This window comes from Narcine bancroftii, chromosome 6 (genome assembly GCF_036971445.1).
Source record: "Narcine bancroftii isolate sNarBan1 chromosome 6, sNarBan1.hap1, whole genome shotgun sequence".
Classification (NCBI taxonomy): domain Eukaryota; kingdom Metazoa; phylum Chordata; class Chondrichthyes; order Torpediniformes; family Narcinidae; genus Narcine; species Narcine bancroftii.
The window spans coordinates 214,963,099-214,980,714 of record NC_091474.1 but is presented as its reverse complement, the minus strand read 5'-3'; the positions used below and the strand labels follow the sequence as shown (position 1 = coordinate 214,980,714).

Below are 17,616 nucleotides of genomic sequence, written 5' to 3'. Positions count from 1 at the left end.
TTATTTTGTCAGGAAATGGAATGTGAACAGAAAGAAAATCAGCTCAAAAGGTTATAAGGGTCCTGTTGAATGTCTTCCTGAATTGATAGCTGCATGTGAATGGACGGAGGATATATTTCATTCCATTGTGGCTGAAGAATTAATGCCTGCACAAATTTTCCAGGTAACCAGCATTTTCAATCTCATCTTTTATTTCTCTGTTGTTCTATTAATTTGTATTTTTTAATTAAACTTCACACAAACTTCAGGCAAGCTGATGTTTAAAAGTCCTTTGACAATTGTTCATCTCCGAGTTATTCTGACCTCCCGAAATACATTAGACATTGGAATGGACTTATTGATTGGGTGACTCATCCTTCTTAGAACTAGCTCGAGAGAAACAGTTCTATTCCTTTCTTTTGCCAATCAAATCTATATTTTAAAGCAGTTTTCAATCCCAGAGTGTTTGTTAATGCAAAATAAAGGCAAAACATTATTATTATATTTTAATGGTGCTATTTCACAAATTATAAATAGAAAGTACAAGAAAATACTGTTTTTCTGCCCAGTTTCATGGTTATAGTTCCTATACCAGCTACCTTTGGTATAGGTCACAGACACCAGACTTTACTCCATCGAGGACATCTACATGAGGCAGCGTCTTAAAAAAAGCAGCCTCTATCCTCAAAGACCATGCAGGCCATGCCCTCTTCACTCTGCTACCATAGGGAAAAAGGTAAAGACAAGAACTAAACAGCACAAGGACAGCTTCTCTCCCGCTGCCATCAGATTCCTGAATAATCAATGAACCAAAGACACTGCCTTACTTTTCCTGCACAATTTATTATATAGTAATGTTGTAAGATGGTTATAATATGAATGTTTGCCCGGTGATGCTGCCTCAAAAACTCCGAATTTCATGACTTGTTCATGACACTAAAATTCTGATTCTGATTCTATGCTCTTAAGTGGGATTGCTCAGTATGGGTGACCTCACCTCCAGACGTTGATTTTATTCTGCTGAAATACAGTATATACTGAAAAGATTAACTGAGAGGAGACTGGCAATTTACGTAGCTGGACCCGATTCAAACTTATTATCCAAGGCTAAAAGGGCAGTGTGCCAACCTACTTCATCAACCATTCACCACGTGCACCATTTTTAAAATTAGCTTGGAAGAAGAAGAGACCAGCCATTATATTAGAGAAGCAGTTAATATTTTTAAAGACATATTTACAAAAGAAAATTAATGATCTTTCATCGGGTAGCAAAATTGTCTCCTGAGGTTGCCAGAAAGCTGACTACACAAACAAAATATTGCAATGACAAAAACAGATCAAAATGTGAATATTCTGCTGCAGTGACACAGGTGATAGACATTCAGCCCATTGTGTCCATGCAAGCCAAGAATAGACATTATTTTATCATAACTTCTTAGCTCTTGATCTATAACATGTCATTGACAACTTATTAAGTGATTATCTGAGTACCTTTGAATTGAGGACTTCATCTCTCATCCTCCAGTACTCATTGGGTGAAAATATTTTTAACTTCCATTTAATCCTTCTACCAATTAACTTACAAGTTTCTGATCCTTGTGCTGTGGAACATGAGTCATTTCTCTTCCTCCTGTCTAGGTATCCCATAATTTTATGCACCCTAATCAGAATTTTCATTGATCTTATTTCTTCCAAGATAACCAACGCAAATGTAGAAGTCTCTCCCACTGGTAACATCAGGTTCCTTTCTGAGTCCATATATTTTAGCCATGAACTCCAGAAAGTTTCTATTGTCTTCAAATTACACCAGGAGGGTGGTGGAAAAGTCTTTAAAGGTTTGAGGAGTGCCATTCTCTACGAGATAGATGTTAAACATGTAATCCCTTCATCACTGACAACACAGCTGTAGTGTTCAATACCTACAAAATGAACTGCAATAACTCACTGAGACTTCTTCAATGTTGCCTGCAACCTCTACCATGTAGGATAAAGTCAATAAGCACCTGAGCATGTGGCACATTTCTCTGACTTGGACAGATGTTGACATTGCTCTGTCATCATGTTCTAAATACTGAAATTCCTATCCAATAGCAGTGTGGTTGTGTCTTCACCACATGGATTACAGTTGTTCAAAAATTTCAAATTCAAGTTTATTCATCATTCAGTTGTACCAATACGACCCGACGACGTAACAGCATTCAGTTCACAGTGCAAGACAATGCAAATGCACATACATAAGTAACACACAGACAGACAAGTATAGTACACATATTCATTCATTCAAGTGCCTTGCCATTCAGCGTGGGCAATCATCTCTCCATCTGCCTTGATCTCTGATCCTTCGAATTGTATTTTTTGCCTCCCATGTTCTCCTTCACTGAAGGATCCATCTTTGAGCTGAGACTGGAGTCGATGTTGAGTATGTATATATATTTAAAATAAAATATTGTAAATAAATAATGGAGTCTTGGGAAGTTGTTCTAGCAGTTCATCAGTCATTGTGTAGTCTCACTGCCCATGGGAAGAAGCTGTTTCTCAGCCTAGTGGTTCTGACTTTAATACTTATGTATCTCTTTCCCAACGGGAATAGCTGGAAGATGTTGCACATGGGGTGTTATGGGTTCTCATTGATTTTATGAGCCCTCTTTAAACAAAAATTATAGCTTTTCACTTTTTTCTTATTGATAATATACAAGCAGATGGTAATTACTGGTCTTTTTTTTGCAAATGCCTAACTCAAGATTGTTACTCCAGATTTCTGATTACTTAACCAATGTGCCCACAGCAGATTTTTAAAATAGTTCTTTTAAAATGTAAATGCTTGGTTTTGTTATGAAATATAAAAATCATATCAGCTTTGTAAAATGAGCATTTGTTTATTAATTACTAGTTGATAAAATGTAGAATAAACTAAAGTTCAAAGATAAAACAGTAGCCAAATAAACAGAACATACTCTGCAAAGCACTTTTTGTTTGGTCCCTCTACCACATGGCAGGCAAGGTGAAGTTAGTCCTGTGGTGGGCAGAAATGTTCCAACAAAATAAAGTGAATATAAATATCTAATAATGATCATTGCACAAACAAAATGCAAAACCATAATGATGTGTAATGTTTTAGCAGAATCTGTGAAAATATAAATTTTGTTTGGATATAAGATAATACTCATTTTGAAACAATAATTAATGTTTTTAATATAAAAAATAGTTACTGTAACCTGTTCATTGGGAAAATTATTTGGATCTGTAATTTATTCTACAATCTGTGTCTGCCAGTTTGGCACGACAATCAACTAAAATATACAAAAAAAATATTCTGGAAATTATTGGGTTTAAAGCACCAATTTAAGTGCTAATTGTAGTCGTAATGAGAAAAGGCAGTCATCACTGTGAGATTTGCATCTGTTCTGCCATCAGTGTGCTCTGAACGGCTGGTGACCGGCAGAAGCTTTGCCAGCTAATTAAATAATTGCATGCGGGAAGGTGTTCTCATCTGATTCAAATGATGAAGATTAATCCTTGGATAAATATGTTTTGCTCGTATTGAAATGTTTTAGCAGCCTTGGCTGCAATAGCCTAGTTTTTATTTTTTAATCAAAAACCAGCTACCATCTAAGAGCTGTGTGATATATTTAAGCAATAAATTATCTTCTGTGGCTGCATTAGCACAATATAACACTTGAACACACTGATAAACAATGTGTTGTTATCTTGACTGTTCTCCAGATAAATAACACTAGTTGTACTTCAATATATTCTTCTAGATGGACAAATGTTTTTTTAAGTGGTTTGAGGGTTTCTTTTACCTAAAACTCCTTCACGGTTCACGTCAGTTGCCTTTTGCAGAGATGAAATATCCTGGAATTGTGGGATTCCAAATGTTAAAATACTTATCTTATTGAGTGTATTTTTAGTACCAATGTATTTGCATCAAGTGAGTATTTTTGTAACATTTGGTCATAAACTCCATTGTCTCCTCCACTGAAAAGATTGAGGAGTGGGCCACCTCTATTTTGAGCAGTAAAGCCTCAGTAAAGGTCAGACAAGGAGCATATACTCTCAGCAAAGAGAAAGCAATCTCTTTATTTGGCCCTGAGAATGCAAGAACAGTTCTGCCTTCAATAGAAAATCAGAAATAAAAGTCATATTTACAATGATCATAGACCGTAAGATATGGGAGCTGAAGTAGGCTATTCGACCCATCAAGTCTGCTCCATCATTCCATCATAAGCTGATTCATTCACCCACTCACCCCTACTTCCCTCCTTTCTCTCCATAACCTTTGATACTCTGACAATTCAAATAGCTATCAATCTCTGCCTTAAATACATCCAACGACCTGACCTCCACAGCCGCCTGTGGCAGCAAATTCCCAAAGTTCACTACTCTTCCTTCACATCTCTGTTTTAAATGGGTGCCCTTCTTTTTTGAAGTTGTGCCCTCTTGTCCTTGATTCCCCTTCCATAGGAAACAACTTTGCCACATCTTCTCAGGCCTTTCACCATTCAAAATACTTCTATGTGGTCCCCCCCTTATTCTTCTGAACTCCAAGGAGTGCAGTCAATCTTCATATGCTAATCCCTTCATTCCAGGAATCTTCTTTGAATATGGAGAGATTTGAATATAAATCTGGCAACTATTTGCTTCATCGGTAGTCCATGTTGGTCAGTCGTGTTGAAATGCATGATGCAAGTTGGGTGGCGTGGGCATTAGAGTTTTGGATTATCCTGGGACATTCAAATCAAGAAGCAAAAGCACAAACAAAGATTTTGGTGGCTGAAAATTGGCAGAAGTTGCAGGGAGAATGTTAGGTAATGTTATTGGGGTTGAAAAAAAAATTTGAAAGAAGGCTCTGAAAATACATCCTGGGTTTGAATGGAATGCTGATAATGTATACATTGTAGCCTTTGAGGAATAGTAATGAGTGACTTGTGGCTTTGGTTGAGACTGATGTACTGTTAAAGCGGAGGAAAGTGATAGCTGTGGTCTTTCTGCTATTTCACAAAGTAAAGGTGGCTATGATAAAGGATAGGTACAAGAAATATTGAGTATTAGAGTTAAAAGTCACTTAACATGTTTGAAAGTTGTGTCAATGCATAATGTCTCCTCAGAGAATCGTGGTTGAGTAATGCTGGAGAAGATCCAAGAATGGGATTATGGGTTTCATGAGATTAAAAAGGAAAACCTTTAGCAAAAGATGCCCTTGCTTTATCCAACGGTTATCAATGAAACAAAGAGAATTGCCCACACTAGACAATGGGAGAGAAAATTAAAATAAGGAGAGAATTCATTGCCACATACATAAGTATGATGTACAAATGCACTGAACTTCTTGCTGCAAGCCGCACAGATATGCAAGCTATACCAACTACTAAAGTATAAATTAAACTACCACAATATGCCAAGATAGAAAAAGAGAGATTAAACACAAGAGAATTGTGATGCAGATGAACACATTGATGGCTAGAAGGAGGGTAAGAAGAATTAAGGGTGTCCAGATAGTGCGAGAGATAGGTTGCAGTAATTCACCATGAACAGTGGGGAAAGTGTTCATTACTTATTAAATGTTGTGGATGACATTCTTACGTTACAAAAGCATAATTTGTGGGAAAAGAGTGGACAAGAACAAGAAAGGTAGAAGTATATTCAAAAACAGAAAGGAAAACTGGAATTGAGCAGTAACGTTTTGAAAAGTAGAGGGGCAATGTCTAAGAAAACAACCAAATACAGCATCAAATAGCATTATCAGATAAAGAATAGAGTAGTGGGAGGAATAAAATTTACATGGTTTGGAATTTAAAAGGTCAAGTCCTAAGTATCATGGATGACATTAGCATATCTCCATGTTTCTGCCATGCAAGAATGTCATCCATAGTCCAGAAAAACTATTCTCCCAAGACTTCATATTCACTGAAATCCAAATTTATGGAATGTTAAAACTCTGCTTTTTGTATTTTAATTCTGAGTAGCTTTAAATCATAAAACTACACTGAAAAGTGCTTTGTAAACAGACTGTGTTACAGTTAACAAATGATTGTGTAATTCCTCAAATTTCTTTCATCCTTTTAGGCTTGGAATTTCCTGTCCCATCTTCCAGTCATTGAAGTTAGTCTGAGTATCAAGGGCTGGTGGGAAAATGCTCCAGAGGGGAAAAGTGAAAAAGTGCTGCCTAATCTAGACACTGACTTGAGAAATGAGAAAAACTGGACCCAGTTGCATGCGGATCAGGAATATGTACTACAGATCAAGTTACACAGGACTGGGCCGGTGCGCAACAAGGTATAAATCTGAATGGGAGGTGAAATCTTGAGAAATGTGAAACTTTAACCTTGACCATTCTTTCAAATGTTTCCCATTCTGAGGCTGGTAAAGTTGAAATGATAATAGGCTGATTGACTACAAGGTCAACAATTCACTTATTGAAGTTAGGGAACCAATAAATTTTAAATTTAGACATACAGCATGAAAACAGGTCCTTTTGGCCCACGAACCCATGCCATCCAATTACACCCAAATTACACCCCTGGCACATTTTGAAGCATGGGAGGAAACCAAAGTGAGCCCCTGGGGCAACCCATGAAGACACAGGGAGAAGTTACAGACAGCACAGGATTTGAACCCTGGTCCCAATCGCTAGCACTGTAACATCATTGTTCTGCTACGCTAGGTGATCTTGATGAAATCAATAGCAATCCCTTATCTGTTGGGATTCTGCTATTTAGGTAAAAAGGAACCAGAATAAATTATTCCAGCAGAATCATGGCCTGGTCTTGAACCTAAATCCATTTGTTGTAATCGAACCAAATGAATTTAAAAGCTTGTGAGAATTAGAGTATTTACTTTCTGGTGTTTAAGAGATGGAACCTTTACCTAACAGTGATAGGAAGTATCTACTCCAAGAATTCCTACCACTTAAGGTCAATTGTCACCTGATATGTCAATGATATCCCAGTTTCAGCTGATATGGTGTAAAAGAGTATGGAAGGTAAGCCAGCATAAGACGTTGCTAGAATGTCCTAAACAGAGCGACCCCACTGTCGCCAGGAGTGGGTGTTACTGGTTCTTGGGACTTGAGCCATCAGTCAACTAATCCAGTCACGTGTGTGAGATGGCTCGCGAGAGTTTTCTTGGGACCAAGGACATTGTAAATACTGTAAATAGTTCTCTAATTGTAAGTAAAAGTGGTTCGTTCTTTAGATTTGGGTAAACTCTGGTGTCTGTTATTTCTCTCTGGGTCTAATGAGGTGGAAGCTCGTATTCCACATAACACGTGCACAGCACAAACATTCGGCACATTTACAACATTTTGGCGATAAAGTGACAATGTCAGTCACAATGGAGCAGCTGCAGGCTGTCCTCAAGCAGCAGCAGAAAAACTGTGAAGAAATGCACGTGAAGCTAATTGATCAGCTGGCAGTGAAAATGTCTGCTGGGACTTCAGCCATTGTAGAAGGTGAGCCTGAAGTTAATTCAAATTTGACAGATGCTTTAATGAGCCCTATCACTGAGTTTTCATTTGACCCAGAGTCAAGCACATTTGAAACTTGGTTCAAAAAGTATGAAGACTTATTTCCAGTCGACTTTGCCAAGTGTAATGATGCGTGGAGAACTAGGCTGTTGTTGCAGAAGTTAGGCTCTCAAGAACACAAGCACTACACAAACTTAAAATATGTGAAAGTGCTCATTAGCGGCATCCCAGTGAGGCTTTAAATTGAATCAGGGTCTGACATTACCCTAATATCAAAGAAAATGTGAAAACTGATTGGTCAGTCAGAGGTGACTCCAACCGAAAACATGGTATGGAATACTTCCAGGGGGATCCTGGAGTTGTTAGGTTCAATTGACTTCTATGCCAGTTTAAACAGTGCAGAAGAAAATGGAACATGTTATCTAGTAAAATGTCCTGACCTCGATCTCGTGTGTCTCGACTGGATTGAAAGGTCCAGCCACTCAACAATATTTGCCTCAAGTTGCAAGTGGCAAATACCTCACAAATGGCAAATACCTCACAAAAGTTTCTGGTACAGCTAAAGCAACACCATGCAATTGTATTTTCCAATGACCTTGGACAGTGCACTAAAACACATCTCTTCTGCCAAACGTGAAACTGACGTTCAAGCTAAAACGGCCTGTCCCTTGCGCAGCACTGCAAGAAGTGGAGCAAGAATTGGAACTGCTGCAACATGAAGGCATAATTGAACAGGTCAACTACTCATCATGGGCTGCACCTATCAAGGTGGTGAAGAAATCGAGAGGCTACCATCTGTGTGCTGATTTCTCAACTGGTCTGAATGTAGCATTGGACACCCATCAATACCCACTGCCATTGCCTGATAACCTTTCTGCTAAGCTGAATGGTGGAAAATGCTTTGTGAAGATCAACTTAGTAGAGGCCTATCTACAGGTGGAGTTTGATGACGAATCCAAAGAATTGCTAACCATCAACATGCACCATGGACCATTCAGATACACACGTTACCATTCAGAGTGAAGACTGCTCCAGCTATCTTTCAGCAGATCATGCACACAATGCTGACTGATGCCATGGGAGTTGCAGTGTACCGAGATGACATCCTGGTAATGGGAGCACATGCTCAAGAATCGTTTCATCATCTTGATTGCATTTTATCCTGCATGAAAGACTAGTTTTTGAGTGCATCTAGAAAAATGCACATTTTTCATGAAGTCAGTGAAATGTCTTTGTTTCATCATTGATGAACATGGATGACGGCCAGATCCACAAAACATTGATGCTATCAAGTGCATGCCGACACCCACAGATGTTCATTACATTCATTAATGGGTCTTATCAGTCCCTACAGTTCATTTCTGCTGGAGACGCATAAACTGTATGATCCTCTCAACAGGCTCTTTACCATGGGTAGCAAACGGAAATGGACATCAAAATATCAAGAGTCATTCAATCTAGCTAAATTGATGCTAAACTCAAACCTTCTTTTGACGCATTATGATCTAAACTTGGAGATTGTCGTAACTTCAGATGCTAGGGTGGGTGTAGTAATTTCTTACATATTCCCAGATGGGAATTAAAAGGCCATGCACGCTGCACGCTCTCTAACAGCAGCAGAGCGTAACAATGGACAAATTGAAAAGGAAGCTAAAGCAATTGTTTTTGCAGTGAAGAAATTCCATAAAATGCTCTATGGATGGAAATTCACTCTTCTGGCAGATCACAAGCTGCTCATAGCAATATTTGGTTCAAAGAAACGAATTGCACTTTACACAGCAAACTGTCTGCAAGGATGGGCAATCATGATACTTGGTTATGATTTCAAAGTTAAATACCTTCCTACCACAGGTATCGGGCAAGCTGATGCATTGTCACGATCCATTAGCGAGCAGCAAACAGAACCGGAAGATATTCTTGTCGCAGAACTCTCTGTAGAGGCAGAAGTCAACCAGGTATTCAAAGATGTTATTACCTCACTGCCAGTCACAGGAGAAAGAGCCAGACAAGCAATGACCAAGGACGACCTCCTACAAAAGATAATGTGTTATCATCGTTCAGGGTGGCAAAAAATTTGTCCATGAATGGAAATCCTGCCATTCTTCAAAAGTTGAGAATCACTGGCAATCACTAATGGCTGTCTTTTGTTTGCAGAAAAGATTGTGATTCCCAAAGCTCTATAATCTACAAAGATCAAACAGTTTCTCAGTGGACATCCTGGAACAAATCGAGGGAAAGCACTTGCATGAAGCTATATTTATTGGCCTCTTGAATGATCAGACTGAACAACTGACACGGTCATGCATCAGATGTGCCTTGGCTGCGAAATTCCCTGTTAAGACAAATCTACATTCCTAGCTTCAACCAATCGGGCCATGGAGTCTTCTTTATATTGACTATGCCTGACCAATTAATGGGGTACTTCCTAATCATAATGGACGCCTACTCCAAATAGCCTGAGATCATCAAAGTAGCCCGACCAACTACATCGGCTACAATCATGGAATTCAAGTCCATATTCAATCATTTTGGTTTCCCTGTAACATTAGTTTCAGACAATGGGACACAATTCACTGCAGCCGCCTTCGATTTTTTTTTTTGCAAGCAATACAGAATCACACATATTTGCTCGCCTCTGTGTCATCCTCAGTCCATTGGTCAAGCAGAACATTTTGTGAATACATTCAAACAAGCTTTGAACAAAGCCAAGGGGGAGGGTCCAACAGAGGAGATCCTGGAGAAATTTTTCTTAAATTACAGGATCAACTCCAGGTGGCACTTCACCTGCTGAAAACCTCTTTGGTAGAAAAATATGTGCATCATATGACGTCATATTTCCACAAAGACCAGAATCTGGACCAAGAGATTATGATACGGAACAACAGTACAATCGTCGGCATGGATCCAAAGAAAGCACTTTTCATGATTGTCAACGTGAGTTTGTGCAGAAATACAGAGATATGTCAGATGTATGGCAGCTGGGGAGAATCTTAAGAAAAATTGGAGATGTTCTCTACCATGTACAAGTTGGATGAGACTGATGGAGCAGTCATGCCAACCAGTTGCAGCCAACAGAATGCAACCTTGCTGAAACAACACCTGCGCAACTCAGCCCTCTTGGACACATTTGAACTTCAGAAATCATTGAACCAATCACACACAAACTAGCCTATGCCCTTTACATCACTGGAACCCATAGGAAGTTTCAAAAAGTTCAGAAACTAGTGAAGCCCTTCCAAGTGGATCCCAGACTCCACTTATATGAGTAACCGGCTCAAAGTGGGAAGTGCTAGGACACCCTACAGAGTGACCCCCATCATCACCAGGAATGGGTGTTACCAGTTCTCGGGACTTGAGCCATCAATCAACTAATCCAGTCACGTGTATGAGATGGCTTACAAGAGTTCCCTCAGGATCAAGCTGATTGTAAATACTGTAAATAGTTCTCTAGTTGCAAATAAAAGAGATTTGTTCTTTGGATTTGGGAAAACACTGGTCTCTGTCATTTGTCCCTGAGTCTAATGGGTTGGAAGCTTGCATACCACACAACGAATGCACAGCACAAGCTTTAGGCACATTTACAACAGACTTCTGAATACAGGATGCAAACTGACATTTTTAGTGATTTAAACACATTGGCTGCAGTATAGCATCACATCGGGAGACAATATACTTTCTTAACAAGAACACCTTTGCTTCTTGTGAAATCTGCGATATAGAATGCGATGGAGGCTCTTACCCTGAATAGCCACACTTTGTCTCAAATAGATTCCAATAGATGATTATGAGCTGCTGTACCTCAATCTCAATCTGTATTCTGAGCCTTCTACACGGGTCCCATCAGTTTTGATAAATGTACCTCAGGGGTTCTGTATTTAGTGCAATATGCTAAATAAGAATGCTAACTGTATGGTTTAAGGGTGCACAAGAGTGCTCCAAACCAGCTAGAGCAAAGGAGATTTCGTAACCAATCGTTTATGACCATAAGACATTAGAGCAGAATTAGTCCATGACTTCTGCTTCGTCAATCAAATTGTGCCTGATGTATTTTATTCTCTCTCAACCCCATTCTCCTGCCTTCTACCCATAACCTTTGACACCCTTGCTAATAAATGACCTATGAACCTCTATTTTAAATATACCCAATGACAGCCACCACAGCTGTCTGAATTTCACAGATTCACTACTCTATGGTTGAAGACTTAGGATATCAGCCATAACATATGTAATTACACTTATCACTTAGAATTTTTAAGCTGGATGTTATAGTTGGGCTCAATACTTGGAATTCATTGTCATATGGATCAAATTAAAGAGGGCTTTGATTTCAGGACAGCTGCATCCCATGTTTTTCAAATCTCACTGGATGTGGGAATTCCATAATAATTGTGTATCCAGAGTGAACACTGTCTCTGGAAATGCTTCCACCTACATCCACTGAAGTATTTAGTTGCTTAACTTGAAAATCAATTCAGTAGCCCCTCAGCGAAAGGAACTAACAAGTTTGATGAGTAATGTCCCACAAGCAGATAGACATGATGAAGAAAGGAAGTGATTAACTGATCAATTGAGAAAAGAACAAAGAGATTTGGTCACATAGAGAACAATGCTTTAAAAACTACATTTTCAATATTGAATTCTTCGAGGTTTCATTATTTGACGGAGGGCATAAGGAAGTCCAAGTTTCCCTCATCAAGGAAGAATCAAGGAGTTGAAGAGCATAATGTTAATTCATTTATTAATGGAGAATTCTCTTTGTAAACATGAACTTGAGTTCTCAAGAATGTGCTACTCCCTTAGTGCAGATGGTCAAACATTTTGGGAGTTTGAATAGTACTGCCTGGAAGTTGTGATCTAAGTCAAAACCATAGTATTTATATTTTGTTTAAAGAGTTCCAGAAGCAAAGGAGCAAGTCAAAAAGATCTTCAAAGAAGATATTGAAGTAGTAGAGCATTGCAATGAGAAGGATACATTTGACCAATTCTGGGCAGCAGAATTCTGGGCAGCAGGTGTATTTAGATCCCAAGGCCCACCTGTTCCTTCACACTGTTAAGTATCTGACCATTAACCCTGTACTCAGCCTTCTGGTTTGACCTTCCAAAATCCATTACATCACACTTATCTTCATCTGCCACTTTTCCACCCAACTCTGCTTCCTGTCTTTATCCTTTTGTAACCTATGACAGCCTTCAGCACTATCCACAGCTCCTCCAACCTTCGTATCATCCGTAAACTTACTGACCCATCCTTCCACCTCTTCATCTAGGTCATTTATAAATATCGCAAAGAACAGGGGTCTCAAAACAGATCCCTGTGGAGCTCCACTAGTCACTGACCTCCTAGCAGAATACTACTACTCTATGCTTTCCTCATGCAAGCCAATTTTTAATCCACACAGCCAAGGATTCATGGATCCCAATGTCACCCTACCTTTATCAATTTCTTTTGTTACCTTCTGAAAAAACTCAGTCTTGTGAGGCATGACCTTTCCTTTATAAAGCCATCCATACTGACTATCCTTGAGTAGACTGTGCTTCTCCAAATGCTCATAAATCCTATCTTTAAGAATCCTCCCCAATGATTTGCCCACTGCTGACATAAGACTCACTAGTCTATAATTCCCAGGATTCTCAAGCAGACCACATTTACCATTCTCCAATACTCCAGCATATGTCCTCTGGCCAAGGAGAAGGCAAAGATCATAGCTAGATCAGCTTACTACCTGAGTAGCTTGTTTCTGCATGTTTTTAATAATTTCATCTTGTGCTGTAGACCTAATAAGTTATCTTTTTAAGTTAATTGGCCAATAATATCCTATGCCAATAGGGTTAATTCAAAATGATTTTTCTGAGTGTCTTTCAAACTCTAAATTAATATAGGTGGCTGACAATTAGGAGTTCAAGGTGTACTCCTTCCTAAAAATCATTCAAACAGATTATTGTTGAACTGATCTATAATATACTGGTAATCAGTGAGACATTTTTCTTCGAGTGTAGAAACTGGTGTCATATTTATCTGATTTGCATGTAAATGGACCTCATAGAATTCCAGAATGATTACAACTTAGGAGGCCACATGGCCTGTCAGAACTGCAATGGTTCCAAATAAAAGCAATCAATCTACTCCCACTCCTCTTCCCTGCAAGCTCTTTTAGATTAATTTTTGTCTTGTTCCCTTTATACAGGTATACCCCACTTTACGAATACTTGCTTTATGTAAATTCACTTTTACGAAGAAACCTGTGTTCGCTTTTACAAAAGGATTTTTGCTTTTACGAACAAACAGCCAGTGGAAATGTCACAGGGTGGCCAGTGGGGCTGTCAGTGCACGACCAACAGGGCGGTCACGGGGCAGCCGGCAGGGCTGTCAGTGCATGACCAACGGGTGGTCACAGGGCGGCCAGCGGGGCTGTCAGTGCACGACCGACGGGGCGGTCATAGGGCAGCCAGTGGGGCTGTCAGTGCATGACCGACAGGGCAATCACAGGGTGACCAGTGGGGCTATCAGTGCACGACCGACAGGGCGGGCGGTCACAGGGCAGCCAGTGGGGTTGTCAGTGCACGACCGATGGGGCGGTCACAGGGTGGCCAGTGGGGGTGTCAGTGCACGACCAACGGGGCAGTTACAGGGTGGCCAGTGGGGCTGTCAGTGCACGACCGACGGGGCAATCACAGGGTGGCCAGTGGGGCTGTCAATGCACGACTGATGGGGCGGTCGGTCACAGGGCAGCCAGTGGGGCTGTCAGTGCACAACCGACGGGGCAGTCACAGGGCGGCCAGTGGGGCTGTCACAGGGTGGCCAGTGGGGCTGTCACAGGGTGGCCAGCAGGGCTGTCACAGGGCGGCCAGTAGGGTTGTCAGTGCACAACCGACGGGGCAGTCACAGGGCGACCAGCAGGGCTATCAAAACTTGCTGTCTTCCTGATTCTGATAAGGGAAACTACACTAAACATACATTATTTATACTTTATATAGGCTGTGTATTTATCATCTCATTCCTGCTTTTACTATATGTTAGTGTTATTTTAGGTTTTATGTGTTATTTGGTATGATTTAGTAGTATTATTTTTAGAGTCTGGGAACGTTCAAAAAATTTTCACATAGTAATCAATGGTAATCGCTTCTTCACTTTATGCCATTTCATCTTACAAAAGGTTCCATAGGAATGCTCTAGTTTCGTAAAGTGGGTTATACCTGAATATAAAAATCTGTCTATTATTACCCCCTTGGTAGTGTATTTGAACAACTAGTTACAGCATAAAAAGGTTTTTTCCACATCTTGCTTGCAGTTCTTTTACAAATTACCATCATTCTAGACCTAGACCACTCCACCAATAAGAACAGTTTCAATCCACTTTGGTTTTCATGGTTTGAATAACTCCTCTTGCAATATTGCCCCTTCCAAGGAAAAAACCCAAGCTACCCCATCTCTGAAATTATAGTGGTAATTCTCTCCTGCATGATCTCAAAACCCTTTTTGATTTTAATATCTCAAGGGTTGTCATGGAACTTTATTTCACGGGAGATCAATACATTAGAAAGAATAGCATAGCTTTTAAAAATAATTTTCCTCGTGTGTGTTGTTTATATTCTTTTCTGGCAACTGTAAAGGAAGAATACTGCATCACATATTTGCAAAATAGTATTCTCCAGTTCATCATTTGAAGAGAAAGTAGAAATTTTTAAGTAGTTTGACCTATTTTGTGGTAAAGACTGTCATTTGTATTTGGTGGTTTTATAGTCAATCATGATTTTTCTGTTTTCCACACTTGATTTCACTTTTTAGTTTCTGGGATGAAGAGGCCGTTTTTCTTTCAAGCTGCATTGCATTCAAAACAGCTGGGAAAGGTGAAAACAGATCATTGTTGATGCTTGTTGCATTACTTCATTGTAAACTTGTTGAAGGAGAAAGTCAACACTACAGCAATTGTGGGGTTTTGATAATTGTTGACTTTGATTCCTTTCCTAGTAATAACTTACAGAGCTTTTAACCACAGTGATCAACTCGTGTCAGCTTGGGAGTACTCTCATTTTGAAGTCAGAAGACTGTGAATTCATGCTGATAATTTAGATGTACACGTCAGTACATTACTAAAGTTGCTTCATTGTCAAAGGGGATCTTCCATCTCCTTCTATCACCAAAACCAGAACAAATTATGTTTCTGCTATCATTTTTGGCTTATGAAGTGTTTTAAGATTTTTCACTGTGATTTTCAAAAACTGCATACACTGAAAATTTGAAATGAAAACAAAATTGTGGAAAAAAAGGTCAGTGACATTTTATCAGGACAGGTAAAAGTTAGAAATAAACAAAAATGGGAATATAAATGAAAGAAGAGCAGAATAAGAAATTTTTAAAGTATATTATTACTCCCTATATTGCCAATTTTTATAATTCTTAACAACACAAAATATTCACTGACAAGTTTTCTCCTATTGGTTGTCAGGGAAAATATAACAGCAAAGCTGTTACACCACGTTTCACAAAGGCCAAGGATGAGGGCTGGATTGTTGTCCTTGGGGAAATAGACAAAAAGGAATTGGTGGCTTTGAAACGAGTGGGATATGTTCGAAATCGAAGCACTGTTTCTCTTGCCTTCTATACACCCGAAGTCACTGGAAGGTAAGATCCTTACCACCTCTGTTAAATTGAAATATGTAGTTCTTTTAATAAGGTAAAAAATATTCTAAAATATTTCACAAAGCATGAAAAAATGATATTGAGCCACAGTAGGGGGCATTAGAGTGTGTGTCACAAAGCTGGTTGAAGAGATGCGATTGAAAGAAAGATTTCGGAAGAGAATAGAGAAGCAAAAAGGTGAAAGGTGTGAGAACTAAGTTCCAGGTCATTGCCAGCAGAAGAACTTCACCAGTGTAAGCATAAATGTTGTGGGGGAAATCAGTTACATGAAGAGAGTGGTGTCAGACAAAGAGAGGATCCAGAATTGAATGTTAAGTTGGAATAGTTTACAGGAATAGACAAGGTGAAATCCATGAAGTGATTTAAATTCAAGGACAGGATTTTGATAATTGAGCAGTACACAAAAGTGTTGAAGTAACTCAAGGTCACACAGCATCCATAGAAAGCAAAAGCTAGTTGGTGTTTCAGGCCTGCTATCTTCTTCAGGAGTGTCAAAAATCAGGCAAATGCTTGAATAAAATTTCAGAATCTGAATTTATTGTCATGAACAAGTCATGAAATTCGGTGTTTTGCAGCAGCGTCTTAGTGTAAACATTCATATTATAACAATCTTACAACTTTGCTAGAAAAGTTTTCCCTGATGGTAGCAGAGCGAAGAGGGCATGGCCTGGGTGGTGGGGGTCTTTGAGGATAGAGGTTTCCTCGATGGAGTGAAGTCTGGTGCCTGTGATGTTGCAGGTCACGTTAACAACCCTCTGGAGTTAATTCCATACCAGGCAATGATGCAACCACCCAGAATGCTCTCCACGGTACATCTGCAGAAGTTTACAAGAGTCTTCAGTGACATACCAAATCTCCTCAGACACCACACAAAGTATAGCTGCTGACAAGCCTTTATTTGTGATTGCATTAATGTGGAGGCTACAGGACAATTCCTCGGAGATGTTGACACCCAGGAATTTGAATTTCTTGATGCTCTCCACTACTGAGCCAGCATTCATGGATGTATAATGAGTAGAGCAGTGGGGTAAGCACGTATTCTTGGGGTGCACCTGTGTTGATGATCAGTGAGGAGAAGATGTTGTTTCCAATTCATCCAGACTGTGGTCTTTCAATGAAAAAGACCAGCACTGAGGGAATAATGGTATTGAAGACCGAGCCGTAATCTATGAATTGTTGTTTTCAAGGTGATCCAGAGCTGAGTGGAGAGCCAGTGATATTGCATCTGCTGTGGAGCGATTGTGATGATAGGTCAATTGCAGTGGGTCCAGATCTTTTCTTAGGTACAGTTAATTCTGGTTTCTCAAAGCATTTCATCACATGGGCGGTCATGAGATGACTGTCATTGAGATAGTCCATGCTACTCTTTTTGGGTACTGGGATGACTGATGCCCTTTTGAACCTGGTGGGAACCTCTGACTACCATAATGAGAGGTTGAAAGTTTGTGGTGGATGGAGGTAGGAGGGTGAAGGGGAAAGGGTGAAAGGGGCCAAGAACACAGGCTAACAAGTGGATGCAGGAGGGGAAGAG

General features: G+C 39.6%; 1 protein-coding gene across 1 annotated transcript in view; it reads left to right on the top strand.

Annotated features, from left to right (window-relative positions):
- Window positions 1-17,616, top strand: part of ascc3 (activating signal cointegrator 1 complex subunit 3) — a 484,134-nt gene that overhangs the window by 436,303 nt on the left and 30,215 nt on the right. Inside the window, exons 38-40 of the mRNA XM_069887454.1 lie at window positions 13-163; window positions 6,046-6,255; window positions 15,892-16,067. Of these exons, the coding sequence (XP_069743555.1) occupies window positions 13-163; window positions 6,046-6,255; window positions 15,892-16,067 (537 nt within the window). The remainder of the gene's footprint in view (window positions 1-12; window positions 164-6,045; window positions 6,256-15,891; window positions 16,068-17,616) is intronic.